The sequence below is a fragment of the Physeter macrocephalus genome, chromosome 11, assembly GCF_002837175.3.
Source record: "Physeter macrocephalus isolate SW-GA chromosome 11, ASM283717v5, whole genome shotgun sequence".
Lineage (NCBI taxonomy): Eukaryota > Metazoa > Chordata > Mammalia > Artiodactyla > Physeteridae > Physeter > Physeter macrocephalus.
Window position 1 is genome coordinate 21,686,119 of NC_041224.1, and position 13,123 is coordinate 21,699,241.

Here is a 13,123-nt window from a genome sequence, read left to right on the forward strand (position 1 = left end):
GGACCTTCCCGGACCGGGGCACGAACCTGTGTCCCCTGCATCGGCACGTGGACTCGCAACCACTGCGCCACTAGGGAAGCCCTGGGCTTGGATTTTTTTCTTCTTTTTCTAGTACTTAGTTGTCAAGTTAGGTTGTTTGTTTGAGATCTTTTTTCTAAATATAGATGTTTATTGCTTTAAACTTTCTTCTTAGAACTGCTTTTGATTCATTCTATAAGTTTTGGCATATTGGTTTTATTTTCATGTTTTTCAAGATAATTTTTTATTTTATCTCCATTTGTTCTTTGACTCACTGGTTATTTGAGAGTGTATTGTTTGATTTGCTCTTACCTGTGAATTTTCCAGTTTTTCTCCTGTTCTTGATTTCTTTCTGCAACCATTGGGTTCAGAAAACATACTTGGTATGATTTCAGTGTTCTTAAATTTGCTAAGATTTGTTTTGTTACCTATCATATGATCTACTCTGGAGAATGTTCTGTGTGTTCTTGAAAAGCATGTGTATTCTGCTGCTGCTATTGGTGGAATGTTTTGTATATGTCTGTCAGAGCTCGTTGGTCTAACGTATAGTTCAAATTCAGTGTTTCCTTATTGATTTTCTGTCTAGATGATCTATCCATTGTTGAAAGTGATGTGTTGAAGTCCCATACTTCAACAAGTATTTTCTCTTTTTTCCCTTCAGATCTGTTAGTATTGCTTAACATGTTTAGGTGCTCTGATGTTGGGAGCATTTATATTTATTGTTTTATTTTCTTGATGAATTGACCCCTTTATCATCATATAATTACCTTCTTTGTCTCTTGTTACAGTTTTTGACTTAAAGTCTATTTTGTCTGATATGAGTATAGCTATACCTGCTCCCTTTTGGTTTCCATGTTGCATAGAATGTCTTCTTCATCTTTTCACTTTGAGCCTGTGTGTCCTTAAAGATGAAGTGAGTCTCATGGAGGCAGCATGTAGTTGAATCTTGTTTTTTTATTTATCCACTCAGCCACTTGGAACATTTTGATTAGTGAATTTATTTCATTTACATTTAAAATATTTATTGAGAGGTAAGGACTTGCTAATGCGTCTTTTTGTTTTCTGGTTATTTTGTATTTCCCATGTTCTTTTTCTTCCTCTCTTGCTGTCTCGCTTTGTGAATTAATGATTGTCTGTAGTAGTAAATTTGATTCCCTTTTCTTTATTTTTTATGTATCAACTGTAGGATTTTGCTTGTCATTTTCATGAGGCTTACATAAAACATATTGTAGATATAACAGTCTTTTTAAGCTGATAATGTCTTAGCTTTGATTACATATAGAAATGCTACCCTTCTACTACCCCCCAGTATTTTATGTTTTTGATGTAACAGTTTACCTCTTTTTGTATCCATTATCAAATTATTGTAACTATACTTATTTTTAATAATTTTGTCCTTTAGCTTTCATACTAGAGCTGAGTGATTAACACACCACCATATTACAGTATTAGAGTTTTCTGAGTTTGCCTATATATCTGTCTTTATTAGTGTGTATTATATGTTCATGTGTTACTAATTAGCATTCTTTCATTTCTCGTTGAATAACTTTTTTTTAGCATTTCTAATGTAATGCAAGTCTAGTGATGATTGACTTCCTCAGCTTTTGTTTGTCTGTGACAGTCTATCCTTCAGTTTTGACAGATACCTTTACCAGTTAAAATATTCTTGGTTGCAAGTTTTTTTTTTCTTTCAGAACTTTGAATATATTATCCCACTATCTTCTGGCCTGCAGGGCTTCTGCTGTGAAATCCACAGATAGCCTTATGAGGACTCCCTTGTATATGAAGAATTTTTTTTTCTATTGCTGGTTTTAAAATTCTCTCTTTGTCTTTGATTTTAGACAGTTTTATTATAATGTCTTGGGAATGATCATTTGGGGTTGAAATTTTGGGGTGACTTATTAGTTCATGAACTTGGATGTCCAAATCTCTCTCCAGATGGGAAGTTCTCAACCATTACTTTTAAATAAGCTTTCTACCCCTTCTCCCACTCTTCTCCTGAAATTCCAATAATGCATAGATTCTTTTAATGGTATACCGTAGTTCAGGTAGGCTTTCTTCACTCTTTCTTATTCTTTTGTTGTTGTTGTTTTCCTTTACTGGATAATTTAAAACAATCTGTCTTCTACTTCACAGATTTTTTTTCTTTAGCTTGATCCATTCTGATGTTGATGCTGTTTATTACATCTTTCATTTCATTAATTGTATTCTTCAGCTCCAGAATTTGATTCTCTACTATGTTTTCTGTCACTCTGTTAAACTTCTTATTTTGTTCATGTGTTGTTTTCCTGATTTTATTGGATTGTCTGTCTGTGTTTTCTTGTGGCTCACTGAGACTCCTTAAAATTTTTTTTGAATTATCTTTCAGGCTAAGTGTAGATATTCCTTCCTTTGGGGTTGGTTACTAGAGAATTATTTGTTTCTTTGATGGCATTATGTTTCCTTGATTTTTCATGTACCTTGGCATCTTGCTTTCCTGGCTTTGCATTTGAATAAGCAGGCACCTCCTTCAGTCTTTACTTATTGGCTTAATGAGAGGCATACCTTCATATGTCCAATCTGCTTGGTATTCTGGGCCTTTCTCAGGCTTTTTCTAGGGATGTGCCTGCTCCACACTTCTTGTCACATTTTTAGGGAGGGGGAATTCTTAAGATTATATGCCTTCTCTCAGTCCTACAAAGCCAGGCTATGTGCTGACACCCTCCCGTTTGTTTACTTTCCCCAGAGTGGTGCTGAATGATAAAATTTTATGTGCTTCCTCCCAATCTGGCAGAATTGAGGAAGCTTTCTGAATATGCTCACTATCTACAAAGGCTCAATCTTGCTCCCACTGAGTGTACACAAAGTGATCCAGCCATGTGGTGTGTGTGTGTGTGTGTGTGTGTGTGTGTGTGTGTGTGTGTGTGTGTTTGAGGTGCACTTAGTATTGATGGTGCCCATGGCAACTTGAGGGTATCCACAGGTGAGGCTTTCCCAGTGGCTTGTGGATGGGCTTCCTGATGATTCCCCGAAGTGGTTAGTAGGATTAACATCCCTTTGATGCCTCCAGGAGTCCTGGATGCTGTTCTCCAAGCGCCTCCCTACCTTCTAGTTTTTCAGTACACCTCACCTTTCTGGATAGGGTAAGAAAGAAGTTGGGCTCTTTGGCAGCATCCTGAATACCTGGGAAAGCCAGTCACTCACTCACATGCTGTCACTTTCTCCCATGGGAGAAATCATAGGCCAAGAAAGTCTCTTTTGGAACTGAACTTTGCTTCCTTGGAGTGCTGTGGTTAAAGAGAAGCTAGTCTTCTTATCCTCTTTATTGCATCAAATCTTGGATTTTTGTTGTTGTAGTTGCTCCAACACTGTGCCGGAACTTCTCTGCTATACTCCCAGACTTCCACAAAGACACTTTCATCTGTGGGTAATTGTAAAAATTAGTGTCCTTTGGGGAGAAGAGGGTAGAAAAGTCTTATTTTGCCATTTTGATGATATCACTCCTCTGTTTTCTTATTGATATTTTGTTTGGATGTTCTATCCATTATTGAAAAATGGGTATTGAAATTCACTGTTATTATGTTGCTGTCTTTTTTTCCAATCAGTTGTCAATGTTTGCTTCATATGTTTGGAGGTTCTGGTATTGGATGCACATATATTTATAAATGTTATATCTTCTTGATGAATTGGCCCTTTTACTATTATATGATGTCCTTCTTTGTATCATTTGATAGTTTTTGTTTTAAAGTCTGTTTAGTCTGATATAAGTTTTGTCACTCTCTCTCACTTAGTTAGCATTTTTATGGAATATCTTTTTCATTACTTCACTTTCAGCCTGTTTGTCTTTAAACATAAAGTTATTTTCTTAAAAATGGCATATAGATGGGTCTTTAAAAAATTGATTCAATTTTTAAAAATTGGTATCTTTCTGTGTGTGTGTGTGTGTGTGTGTGTGTGTGTGTGTGTGTGTGTGTGTGTGTGAAAAATAGGTATCTTTTGACTGGGGAGCGTATTTTTATTTAAGTCATTATTGATAGGGAACGATTTACTCTGATCATTTTGTTAATTTTTTTGGTCTCTTTTTAGCTTTCTGTCTCTCTTTTCCTCTCTTGCTCTTTCCTTTTAGTTTTATTGATTTTTTAAAATTTTCGTTTTCATTATTTTATTTTTTCCTACATATCTTTTATAGATATTTTCTTTGTGGTTACTATAGGGCTTACATAAAGCATTCTATAGTTATAACAGTGTATTTTATATTGACATCAATTTGATTTCAATTTCATACAATAACTCTACTGTTTTACTCCCCTCCTTTTAATGTTCTTGTTGTCACAAATTATATCTTTTTTATATTTTGTATTTATTAACATATTTTTATAGTCTAAGTTTTGTATACTTTTGTGTTTCTGTTTAGATTCCATTAATTTCAGTTTGAACGACTCTCTGGTATTCCTTATAGGGTAGGTCTAGTGGTGATAGGCTCTCAAGCTTTTGTTTATCTGGGAAAGTCTTTATTTTTGCATTGTTTTTTAAGAATTGTTTTGCTGGATATAGTATTATTAGTTGGCAGGATTTTTTTTTCAGCACTTTTAATATATCATCCCACTCCTTTTTTGTCTTCAGGGTTTCTGCTGAGTAATCTGTTGTTGGTAGTATTATAGGGGTTCCTTGTATGTGAAAAGTCACTTTTCTCTTACTGATTTCAAAATTCTCTCTTTGTTTTAGACTTCTGATGCTTCGATTGTAATGTGCCTTGGTGTGAACTTCTTTAGGTTTCCTTTTTTGGAGACATTTAGGTTTATTCAAACGGGGTATCAATTTTATCTCCCAGATTTGGGGAGTTTTAAGCGATTATTTTCAAATAAACTTTCTGTCCCTTTCTTCTTCTGAGACTCTGTAATGTGTATACTGGTTTGTTTTATAATGTCCCATCTGTCCTTTCAGTTCTTTGCTTTTTCATTTCTATCTTTTTGCTTTCTATGATAGGATAATTTCAAATGACCTGTCTTCAAGTTTGCTGATTCTTTCTTCTGTTTTATCAAATCTCATATTGAACCCCTCTACTGAATTTTAAATTTCAGTTATTGTATTCTTTAGCTCCAAAATGTATGTGGTGTTTTTTAAAGTATTTTCTCTCTCTTTGTTGAAATACTCATTTTGTTCTTGCAACATTTTACTGAGGTAGTTAAGAGTTTTTATGATGGGCATTTTGAAATCTTTGTCAAAGAGTTTTTATGATGGGCACTTTGAAATCTTTGTCAGGTAATTCATATGCATACATTTCTTTAAGATAAGTTTCTGGAGCCTTTTATTGGGCCATGCTTCTTTCTTCTTGTTCCTTGACACTATGTGTTAATGTCTGCACATGTGAAAAATCTACCACCTCTCTACAGACTGTATTCATACAGAGGAAAACCTCCAATAAGCCTGGCTAGAGATTCTGGAGATCTGTCATACCTGTTGTGTTGATGTGTTTTCTCTGGACTTGTGTATGTAAATTCATAATTAGAAGGGGCTCCCTTTTTTACAGGAGTTCATGATCTCTTGCTCCCTCTGGTATCTGTCTGCTGTTCTGCAGACCCTGTGGAGCAGCAGCATACCACCCAACTCTTGTTTGTTGGTTGGTTTTGTTTTCAGCAGTCCCCAGGCATGTAGTATATGTGGAGGCTGGTCAGTGCTCTGAGAGATACAAGACAGATACCAGTCCCTTGGCATAGTTCTTTGAAAAGTCTGAACATTGGACATATATTTGAGTCTTCTCCTTCCTTCCCCAGGGAGAATCTGGGAACTGTTTTCTCAAATGCGTTGTTCTGAGCTGGGGAGAGGAGCTTTGACTTTTGAGTGCATACTAGTCTAAACTGTCATCTTTGTTCTTAGTGGTCCCTAAACAACTAGAATATTCTGGGTTCCATTAGTACATCAAGACAGGCAATACAGAAGCTAGGGCCTCAGGCATCCCCCTGAAAAGGTGAAATGTGGGTGAATGTTCCAATTCTTTCCCTCCCCAGGAAGAAGCTGGGATTGGGGTGGGGGGGGTTGCCTGTTTGTATACTAGCTCATATTGAGTGTATACTCATTGAGTGTATACTAGCTCATATTATCACCTTTGTTCTCAGCAGTTCCCAACCTTGGGCCCTTTTCTCTCAGTGTTGAGATTCAAGCCAGACAGAAACCAGTCCCACAGTAGGCCCCCAAAGTCTGAACTTTGGACACATGTTTTAGTCCTTTTCTTCACTTCCCAGGGGCAAGCTGGGAGCTGACATTTTCCTCCTGATTAGTGGTGCTGTGCTAGGAGGAAGGATTATTGCTAGAGGGCATCACAAATTTACCTTCTGGCTTCTATGTTGCTGGTTCATCTTCACCCATTGTGCAGGAACCTCTCACCTGGTCTCTGCATTTTTCACAAAGAGAATTGGTCCTTGTATTGTTGTTGAATTGGTATCTCCATGGGGAGGAGAGTCTAGGGTTTTCTGTTCTGCCATCTTCCTGATGTCACCATCTTGACTTCTTGACTTAGATGTGGCCATGTGATTTTCTTAGGTCAGTTTAGTATGAATCGGTCATGTGTGGAAGCATTAGGGGCCAGTGTGTGCTTCCCTTCATTCTCTCTTTTCCTTTGTTGCTGTGGCTAGGAATGTTGCAGATAGTAAGATTTATATCAGCCCTAGTTCCAAAGTGATAATGTTGAGCAGAACCTCTAAGTAAACTTTAATGAACCTGGAGTAGGGGCAGGAAATAGATCTTTGTATTTAAGCCACTGGAATTTTACAATTGTTTGTTACTTCAACATAATCTCACCTATCTCAATTTATACAGTTGGCAATGATACAATCATAAATGATATGGACGATTTTTTGTTCTGTTCTACTTTAGTTTGGGCATCAGGGTACTGTTAGCATTGTAAAATGAAATGGAGAAAAATGTGTCTTTTTCTAAATTTTTTATAGTTTATATAGCATAGATATTCTGTAATCCTTGATGGTTTCATAGACATTTCCCCTAAAACTCTTTAGCCTTATGACATTTTTAGCAGTATATTTTCGGTATTGTCCCCTGAGGATATTAGTCTATTCAAGTTTTTTTGCATTTCATTAAATATATTTGGTAATATATATTTTGTTAGAATGTTATTTACTTTGTCTAGACTTATATCATTTTTGATACAAAGATATATAAAATATTGTTTTATAATTTTAAAATATCTTCTATTTTCTATAGTTATATTCTTTTTGTATTTCTTGTATTCACTGGAAGAAGTAAAAGTAGTAGTTTAGAGCTCAGCCTCTGGAACTGAACTTCTTGGGTATGAATTCAAGATCAGCCAGTTATTAATCATATAACTTTGGTTAAACTAATTACCTTCTCTGTCTCTCAGTTTTCTCATGTACAGATGAAGGAATAATATTTTGTGCTTCAAAGAATCATTTTGATAATTAAGACATAATCTTGAGAACTTAAGGTGGTCCCGGACAGACATTTTGACAAGTTTCTGATGGAATCCAACGTAGTTCCTTCCCTTTTTAAAAATTTAGCTTTTTACAGAACAATAACAACACTAATAACAATAGTACTGTGTTATTGACAGGCTTCTAATGCTTCTTCAAATCCCAGAGCAATCATTCTCCTGAAATCAGAGTAGACAGAAATCATGAATTCTAATTCTAACTGGTGAAAAGTGGACTGTGCCCTTGACACTGTCTTCTTTTAAACTTCTAATTAAATTACTTTGTATGATTTTATAACTCATACTATTCTTCTTTTTTTAGTTCTAAGGTTATCCTAGCATTAGCAAGTAGGAATTTATCCAAGATAATTACTATGGCTTTATGACATGACCCTAGTACTAGTAGTCATTGAGAAATTCCCTACTGTTTAGTATGACAAGATGTTCCATGCTGTCTTGCACATTTCCTGTCTTGCACATTTCCTGTCTCATAGCTGGAATCAGCTGTTTTTCCTAGGAGCCTTGATTTTTTTTAATGGGAAATGTTATTAGAAACCAAGATCTGAAAACGAATTGTGCCCATTGGTACTGGGGTAGCTTTGAGGTACATTGAGCAGTCAGACTAGAAAATACAAATACACGTGTGTGTATATATGTGTATATATATATTTATACACACGTACATATACATATTCGTACATACATATACCTACAAACACACACATGTGCGTATGTGCATGCGTATATATGTAGACATATTTAGAAATTATGAGTTTCTTACAGATACTTTCAATTCTAATCTATCCCCTCAAGGCTTGTTCTTGCCTTCTTCCACTCTCTGTGTGCATGTCCCTTCTTTCATAGTGTAAATCCTGACTTTGCACAACATCAGCCTATTTACTTGTTTGCTCAATCCTGTAAAACTCTAAAATTGTTTTAGAACTGACTGATTAGCTTATACCATTAGAAAAACAAACCATGATTTTATTTCTCTTACCCAAGATTGAGAATGTAGTACTGTATTCATGAGTTAGTTGGATTAGTGCCTTTTTTATTTAAGTTCAGTTGATTTATTTCGTAAGTTGCTTTCCTGTTTACTGCACTCATCATATCCTTGTTAATATAATTTTTTAGAATATATAGACTATCAACCTACTTTCAAAAGAGACCGAGAGAGAGGGAGAAGGAGAGGGAGAGGGAGGGACAGAGAGAGAGAGGGAGAGAGAGAGAGAGATCACCTTTTCATGAATCCCTTCCCCTACATTACCCAGTTTACCCCTTCTGTTGCAAGTAACCATCTATTATATCTTTTTCTGGTTTATTATTTCTGTATTTCATTTTGTAAATGTAAGTGTCTCTATTTTTCTTAATTTTCCCCCTTCCCCTTCTTTCTTACCTCAGAGGTAATATGCTAGATATCTGCTTTTTCACTTTTCTTTTTCACTTAACATTCTTCCTTGGAAATTCTTTCATGTCAGTTTCTGGAAAACTTTTTCATTCATTTTTATAGCAGTATATTTATAGTTTATAGTATATTTCTTAGGTTATTCAAGCAATAGTCTGTGAATATTTAGGTGGTTTTGAATATTATGCAATTACAAATGATGCCCTGATAAGTAACCTTGTACATATGTGTCTTCATTGTTTGGCCTATGAGTGTAACCTGAAGTATAAATAACCCAAGAAAACTAGAGACTAATAGAAATATATTCAAAACACTCATTAAAACTTTTCTCACAATTTTCATGTCATATCTAGCATTATGGTAATTTATTTTTAACTTTATCAAAATGAAAGAAAATTCTGCTGTACACTTGTATAAAGTTGAAGTTTAGGTATTTCACAATAGATATATTTTTTCTATTCAGTGGATTAAGTGCATTTCTTGATGTAGGTTATGATGAAGCATCAGATGAAAAGCTTATGCTTAACCATCAGGATTCAGTGTCAAAAACCCAAACACAAGTAAAGAAACAAAGAACTCTCAAAAGGGAAAGACTCTCTAGTAAGTACGATAATCATAAATAACTTCATATTATTTTAAATTAAACTCATCAGAAGATCTTTTTTCTTTGCTTCCTGAAGATATATCGCAGCATATATTTTGCAGAAATTTTACATGTTGATTTTTTAAAGTATGAATACCCTAAGACAACTAGAGAGCAAAACTGAAATTATTGATACAATTTGGTTGGAATTTCTGATCATAAGACTGTTTCATTCTCAGTATCCATTAAGGGCAATAATAGGTCAATAGTTGTGTCACTAAGGCTATGTACCTTTCAGCCAACCTGGGAAATTTCTGCTCCAAAAGATCACTGGGTGCCTCTGACCTATGTCAGTGTCTTTTTGCTATAGGCTTCAATGGGTGAAAAGAGGTCAGTAACTTAAAAACCAAATGGGGATCAGATGGGGTCCGAGGGAAGGCAGCTTGAATGGCCTGTTGGAAGTCCTCCAGAGCATCCTCTTGGTTGGGTCTCCACTCAGAGGTAATAGCCTTTATGCTAACCCCACAGATATGTGCCATCAAACCCCTGTGGGCAGAATGCAAATGTGTTAGTAGTCAAAGAGTCCCATCAATATTCAGACTTTTTAAAAAAAATAATTTGGGGAAGGGAGGGCCAAAAGATATGCAAACATCTTCTCTGGAGTAAGATTTTTTTTTTCTTTGTAATTCTATTTTATTTATTTTTCTTCCAGTTTTATTGATTTAATTGACATACAGCACTGTTTCTTTGAGTACAGCATAATGATTTGACTTACATACATCATGAAATGATTATCACAGTAAGTTTAGTGAACATCTGTCATCTCATACAGATACAAAATTAAAGAAATAGAAAAACATATTTTCCTTGTGATGAGAATTCTTAGGATTTGCTCTCTTAATCATTTTCATATATAATATACAGCAGTGTTAGTTTTATTTATCATGTTGTACATTACATCCCTAATGGTTGTTTACCTTATAACAGGAAGTTTGACTGCCCTCAACCAATTTCCACTCCCTCCCCCCACCCATTGCCTCTGTTAACCACAAATCTGATCTCTTTCTATGAGTTTGTTATTTTTTTTCTGAAGTATAATTAATCTACAACATTATGTTAGTTACTGTGCACAAAATAGTGATTTGATATTTCTATACATTTCAAACACCACGGTAAGTCTAGTTACGATATGTCACTATGCAAAGATATTACATAGTTATTGACTGTGTTCTTCACACTGTACACTTAATACCCATGACTCATTTATTTTACAACTGGAAGTTTGTACTTCTTAAACTCCCTCACCGATTTATTTCCTCCCTTCACCACCTCCCCTCTGACAACCAACTGTTTGTTTTCTATCTATAACTCTGTTTCTGTTTTGTTATGTTTGTTTGTTTTGTTTTTTAGATTTCACTTAGCATGATACCCTCTAGGTCCATGCATGTTGTCGCAAATGGCAATATTTCATTCTTTTTATGGCTGAACAATATTCCATTTCATAAATATATACACAACATTTTCTTTTTTTTTTTAAACATCTTTATTGGAGTATAATTGCTTTAAAATGGTGTGTTAGTTTCTGCTTTATTCCCACCAGCAGTGCAAGAGTGTTCCCTTTTCTCCACACCCTCTCCAGCATTTATTGTTTCTAGATTTTTTGATGATGGCCATTCCCACCAGCAGTGCAAGAGTGTTCCCTTTTCTCCACACCCTCTCCAGCATTTATTGTTTCTAGATTTTTTGATGATGGCCATTCCCACCAGCAGTGCAAGAGTGTTCCCTTTTCTCCACACCCTCTCCAGCATTTATTGTTTCTAGATTTTTTGATGATGGCCATTCCCACCAGCAGTGCAAGAGTGTTCCCTTTTCTCCACACCCTCTCCAGCATTTATTGTTTCTAGATTTTTTGATGATGGCCATTCCCACCAGCAGTGCAAGAGTGTTCCCTTTTCTCCACACGCTCTCCAGCATTTATTGTTTCTAGATTTTTTGATGATGGCCATTCCCACCAGCAGTGCAAGAGTGTTCCCTTTTCTCCACACGCTCTCCAGCATTTATTGTTTCTAGATTTTTTGATGATGGCCATTCCCACCAGCAGTGCAAGAGTGTTCCCTTTTCTCCACACGCTCTCCAGCATTTATTGTTTCTAGATTTTTTGATGATGGCCATTCCCACCAGCAGTGCAAGAGTGTTCCCTTTTCTCCACACGCTCTCCAGCATTTATTGTTTCTAGAGTTTTTGATGATGGCCATTCTGACCGGTGTGAGATGATATCTCATTGTAGTTTTGATTTGCATTTCTCTAATGATTAATGATGTTGAGCATTCTTTCATGCGTTTGTTGGCAATCTGTATATCTTCTTTGGAGAAATGTCTATTTAGTTCTTCTGCCCATTTTTGGATTGTTTGTTTTTTTGTTATTGAGCTGCATGAGTTGCTTATAAATCTTGGATATTAATCCTTTGTCAGTTGCTACATTTACAACTATTTTCTCCCATTCGGAGGGTTGTCTTTGGTCTTGTTTATGGTATCCTTTGCTGTGCAAAAGCTTTTAAGTTTCATTAGGTCCCATTTGTTTGTGTTTGTTTTTATTTCCATTTCTCTAGGAGATGGGTCAAAAAGGATCTTGCTGTGATTTATGTCATAGAGTGTTCTGCCTATGTTTTCATCTAAGGGTTTGATAGTGTGTGGCCTTACATTTAGGTCTTTAACCCATTTTGAGTTTATTTTTGTGTATGGTGTTAGGGAGTGTTCTAATTTCATACTTTTACATGTAGCTGTCCAGTTTTCCCAGCACCACTTATTGAAGAGGCTGTCTTTTCTCCACTGTATATCCTTCCCTCCTTTATCAAAGATAAGGTGACCATATGTGTGTGGGTTTATCTCTGGGCTTTCTATCCTGTTCCATTGATCTATATTTCTGTTTTTGTGCCAGTACCATACTGTCTTGATTACTGTAACCTTGTAGTATAATCGGAAGTCAGGGAGCCTGATTCCTCCAGCTCCATTTTTCGTTCTCAAGATTGCTTTGGCCATTCGGGGTCTTTTGTGTTTCCATACAAATTGTGAAATTTTTTGTTCTACTTCTGTGAAAAATGCCAGTGGTAGTTTGATAGGGATTGCATTGAATCTGTAGATTGCTTTGGGTAGTAGAGTCATTTTCACAATGTTGATTCTTCCAATCCAAGAACATGGTATATCTCTCCACCTATTTGTATCATCTTTAATTTCTTTCATCAGTGTCTTATAATTTTCTGCATACAGGTCTTTTGTCTCCTTAAGTAGGTTTATTCCTAGATATTTTATTCTTTTTGTTGCAATGGTAAATGGGAGTGTTTTCTTAATTTCACTCTCAGATTTTTCATCATTAGTGTATAAGAATGCCAGAGATTTCTGTGCATTAATTTTGTATCCTGCTACTTTACCAAATTCATTGATTAGCTCTAGTAGTTTCCTGGTAGCCTCCTTAGGATTCTCTATGTATAGTATCATGTCATCTGCAAACAGTGACAGCTTTACTTCTTCTTTTCCTATTTGGATTCCTTTTATTTCTTTTTCTTCTCTGATTGCTGTGGCTAGAACTTCCAAAACTATGTTGAATAAGAGTGGTGAGAGTGGGCAACCTTGTCTTGTTCCTGATCTTAGTGGAAATGCTTTCAGTTTTTCACCATTGAGAACAATGCTGGCTGTAG

The 13,123-nt window shown here is 35.6% G+C and overlaps 1 protein-coding gene across 1 annotated transcript in view; it reads left to right on the forward strand.

Annotated features, from left to right (window-relative positions):
* CCDC7 (coiled-coil domain containing 7) overlaps window positions 1-13,123 on the forward strand; it is a 321,418-nt gene that overhangs the window by 153,489 nt on the left and 154,806 nt on the right. Inside the window, exon 21 of the mRNA XM_055087797.1 lies at window positions 9,336-9,446. Within this exon, the coding sequence (XP_054943772.1) occupies window positions 9,336-9,446 (111 nt within the window). The remainder of the gene's footprint in view (window positions 1-9,335; window positions 9,447-13,123) is intronic.